The sequence below is a fragment of the Belonocnema kinseyi genome, chromosome 2 (genome assembly GCF_010883055.1).
Source record: "Belonocnema kinseyi isolate 2016_QV_RU_SX_M_011 chromosome 2, B_treatae_v1, whole genome shotgun sequence".
NCBI classification, from domain to species: Eukaryota; Metazoa; Arthropoda; class Insecta; order Hymenoptera; family Cynipidae; genus Belonocnema; species Belonocnema kinseyi.
In genome coordinates, this window is record NC_046658.1 from 69,747,650 (window position 1) to 69,752,514 (window position 4,865).

Here is a 4,865-nt window from a genome sequence, read left to right on the forward strand (position 1 = left end):
CTTACGATTACAATTTAAATATAATTTATGGATTGATGTAGCAGATATTGAAATTCATTTAAATTATAATTTTACCTTGCACAAAGAAGTTTAAAATTGTAAATGTGGATCGGATTATGAAATAATAATTGTAACTACTGATATATCTCTTTTAGTATGTGCATACAAGACGCGATAATTTTTTCATGTGAAATAGAAAAATTGGAATGAAAGTATTTGAAGCACTGCATAGAGTTAATTGAAGTATAAAGTACTTGACGACGAAATAAAGTAAAAATAGAACTATAAAGCTTTGAATGAAAACAATATGACTAACTTAAAAACGATTGAAGATGTTATGTTGCCAATGAGAGTTCTCAATTGGATAGTAGGATGTGGAGGCATTATCGAATATCCATTGAATAATCCGCATGTGGTAATGAGTTTAGTGTATTCAGCAGCCTGCACCCTTAATTACTGTTTACTGACGTACCTCTGTGTGTACTATAATAATAACAACACTTTATCGGGAAATATCGAGAATGGCGGCGTCACACGCAGTGACAATCTGTTTCAGATTTTCTCCTATGCAAATACTCTCGTCACAGTTGTAACAATTTTCATGGGTTGGAGGCGAGGAAAAGTAAGTTCTTACAATAAATTGTTGGTTGCGTATTTTTTAGTCTAACTTATTTATTATTCTTACCTTATAGCAACAGAATTAATACAATGTTTGCAAAAATATCATAACTATACAATAAGCCAAATTAAAAAAATTACAAATACAGTCGAATATGCCAATGATAATATATACTCTAAGGTATCAAACATGTTGTATACTTCAAGTTACTCCTATTCGTAGAATATTCGACTGTTTTTTATAATCAAACAAATAACGGTCTTGCAGGAATGTTAAATATACGAGGTTTATTCAAAAATGTGACTTTTTATTTACTTCGAAGACTATTTATATATTCATCAATATCTATCACGAGCAAGCAAGGATGTGTGAGCAGGTGCATTATCGTGATGCAAAAGCCATGAATTATTTTACCACAAATCCGTTTTTTTTTTAGTATTTCTTCACTTTTTTTGAACAAACCTTGTATATCATTATATTGATATATTGCCTCTTCAGTTCAAACTTTTTTCTTTGATTTTCTTCGATATTATGAAATGAATATGAAATTCTTAAGATTTCAAGTCGAAATATGTAGCATTTTAACAATATATTTGAATTTTAGAGCAACGAACATCATTTTCTACCAAAAGAGATCACTTTTCAACGAAAAAAACGAGTTTTAAAGCTAAAAAGTCGAATTTTGTAAAAAAAATGTTAAATTTTCGAACAAAGAAAATATTTTGAAAAGAAAATGGGTTTATTTTTAAACAAAATAGTTCAATCTTTAATTAAGGTAGAATTATTTTTAACTAAGGAGTTGAATTTTTAACCTTACGTGTGTACACTGGGTCTTTAAAGGAAGAGTCGAAATTTCAAACTCAAATTACCCTCCCGCATTTTTTACTATACTTCTATTTTTGTTAATAACGATTTAAAACTTTTGAATTTATCAACAACTTAGACATAAATCACACACTTTGAAAAGTATCCCTTAATGTTTTTAGATTGTTTTAAAGCTTGAAAACCTTGAAAATCCGCATGTTCCCTAAAAGACCCAGTGTACACACCGTGTCTCGAAAAATATAGTGTAAACACGCAGTAGTTTAATGTTACACTTCAAAATAAAAATTTTGTACCAAAAAATTAATTTTTAACCAAGTAGTTGAATTTTCTACAAAAATATAATAGAATTTCGATCTCAAAGAGACGAATTTTTACCAAAAAAGTTGAATTTTAAGTCCAAAAAACATTGCAAAGTACGACACAGTTCAATTTTCAACCCGAATATGAATTTTTAACAAAAAAAAAGACAAACTAATTTTTACTAAAATAGCTAAGTTTTTAACCGAAAAGTTGGATCTTCAATTAATGAAATGGATATTTAAAAAATTAGTTCCACTTTCAACCAAGCATTTAAGTTCTTAATCAAAGATTAATTATTAACCGAAAATAAATACACCATTTTTTAACCATAAATGAAACAGTTAAATTTCTAGTTAAAAAATATTAAAAATTCAAGATTTTCCAATCAGAAATAATACTAGAAAAACTAGAATAAAACCTTCGAATTCTAAAAAGATATACCCTATATAAAAATTCTCTTTCAAAATAAGCTTACAACAATTTTTAGTAATTCTATAAAAGTGTACTTTTATACTTGAAGGGAGTGAAAATTATTATTCAAAGCATACAAAAAGTAGATGTACTATTACGGAAATTGGGAATATTAGACGAGTATGATAAGATGTTTATGAAGCAGATTTTTCTTACGGCATTCACAGTAACAATGATAACGATTTTGACAATAATAAATGGGTATACTCTCTTCATGTGCGCGTTTTGTTCCTACGATATAAAAATGATATTTGTCATGAAGTACAATTACCCAGTAGGCATCATGTTCATCAATGACATTACCTTCATCAGTTATATCAGGCAAAATAATTTATTCATATTTAATAAGCGTTGAATTTTTAACCTAAACGCTTTCTGAATAATTTGTAATGGTTTTATTAATGAAATTTGTATAGATGCTTAAGACGAAAGTTTCAACAATTGAATGATATGTTAAAAACTATGTCAGGAGCCTCTCCTCTTTACCCACAATACATGAAATTGATTACCGCCAAAACTAGAATGGACAAAACACAATCTAATAAGCTTGAACACAAAACGAATGATGATACTCAAATGATCAGGGTCGCAAAGTAAATCTGTTAATGTTCACATAGTTATATATTAATATAATTATTACATGAAAAATGTCTAAAAGAAGGTTTATTTTTTATTTTTATTTATTCAGACAGGCACATCTGGCTTTAGTAAGAATCTGTAAACGCGTCAACAACATTTTTAGACTGCATTTACTTATGTCAATGACTCTTGCTTCGGTTTTTATCATTTATTTTTCATACAATGCTTATACTGTCTACCTTTATTCCCATGAAAAAAATAAGAGCAAGGAAATTATCTCATCTTTGAACTATCTTCTCTTCTTTATTATGAAGATATTGACAGTTAATCACATTTGCGATAGAACAAGTCTAGAGGTATTTTCGAATCATATTTTATAATCAATTTTATTGCTTAAAATGATATATTGAAAATTAATAATTTAAACGAGTTATAAATTGCAAAGAAACATTAAGATACATAACAAAATATATCAATTTATTTCATAGGCCTTGAAAACAGGGAGTATCGTATGTGAATTACACGAACCAGCAACTAGTAAAGAATTCCGTTTAGAGGTAAGTAAAATTTTCAGGAATGGAAATAATATAATAATTTTAATCTTATAAAAATTCAGATTGGGGATTTCACATTACAACTTATCCAAAACCCTTTAAAATTTTCTGCTTTTGGCATTGTGACACTTGATCACACTTTCATTCAAGATGTACGTATCTTTGATATTATTGACATAGCGTTAATATTTTGGTAATGATGCACACATGATATAATCGAAAATATTGAACAATAATTAAGAAAATAATATTTTATTGCAGGTCGTTGGGACGATTACAACATATCTAGTGATTCTAGTTCAATTACGAGATATGACTGAATCAAAGTAGAAATAATCTCATCTTCCAATTAAATTCTTAAAAGCTGTCACCAATTAACCGAACGAATTAATATTTTTCTTAATAGTATGACTTCGATAATTCAAACTGTCGAAATTGATTTGAATAATTCAAACTGGCAGAAACTCAGCGGAGAATGGTCGCACGTTCATAATCATAACAGAGCCCCAGAAAAAAGTGGGATGTTCAACGGACCAGACTGGTTAATTCTTACCTATTTTCGGTTCGCTGAATCCGAACCCAAAGTCGAAATGCCAATGTTAGTCCTGTTTTTCTCCGTCACCTCAAAAAACTTTTTTTTCGTGTATTTCACAGCGCTACAAAAAACAAGAAGTTTCAACTGACCAGAATAGTGGATTGTTATGTGTTTTGGGGCGCTGAATCCAAATCCGAAATCGGAATGCTGAAGTTAGCTCTTGTTTTCTTCCTAGTCTCAAAAAACACTTTTTTCGTACATTTTACAGCCAACAAAAAATAAAGTGCCGGTGGATCAGACTAATCAATTCTTACATATTTTTGGGTCGCTGAATCCGAAACCAGAGTCTGAATTTTGAAGTTAGCTGATATTTTCTTCCTAATATCAAAATTTCTTAACCTCAAGAAAGACCTTTCTCGACATTTTTTGGGATTGAAAAAGAAAAAAAGCTAAGTTTGAAATTCCAACTTCTGATTCGGATTCAGAGACCCAAAATACGTTAGAATTGATTAGCCTGGTTCGCCGCAAATTCAGATTTTTTGTGGGTCGGTGTAATTATCACAATAGAGTGGACCGATTATATATTTTTGGCGAAAGTAAAGAATTTAAATGGAGATCAGACATAGATAAAGACAGGCTCTTGACGGGTTTACTAGCCCCACATCGAGAACTTCTCCAGGTGGTGGATAGGAGAAACCCTGCGAAAAACAAGGTACTTTGGAATAAAATCCCCGGGGCGAACAAAACTAATTAATGCAAGAAATAAAAAAAAATCGGCATTCCAATAACCTACCTAAAAGTCGAAATTCAATTACATTCAGTTTGCAATTACCATACTTGATCTTGAAAAAAATTTTCTTTCAACTTGGACTTATCGCACTGATTTTCCAAAATTGTATCCTGCAGTGTTTCATTAATTGATTTTTCAATTTCTTCAAAAGAATAATGGGCAGGGGGTTGGCTGATTTCAAAAATAATTCCC

General features: G+C 29.9%; 1 protein-coding gene across 1 annotated transcript; it reads left to right on the forward strand.

Moving 5' to 3' along the window:
* Positions 1-307: 307 nt before the first annotated feature.
* Positions 308-3,678, forward strand: LOC117182714 (putative gustatory receptor 28b). The gene is made up of 7 exons (XM_033375819.1): positions 308-622; positions 2,265-2,536; positions 2,632-2,808; positions 2,904-3,150; positions 3,283-3,351; positions 3,411-3,500; positions 3,610-3,678. The coding sequence occupies exons 1-7, from the start codon at positions 308-310 to the stop codon at positions 3,676-3,678; spliced, it is 1,239 nt and encodes a 412-aa protein (XP_033231710.1).
* The last annotated feature ends 1,187 nt before the right edge of the window (positions 3,679-4,865 follow it).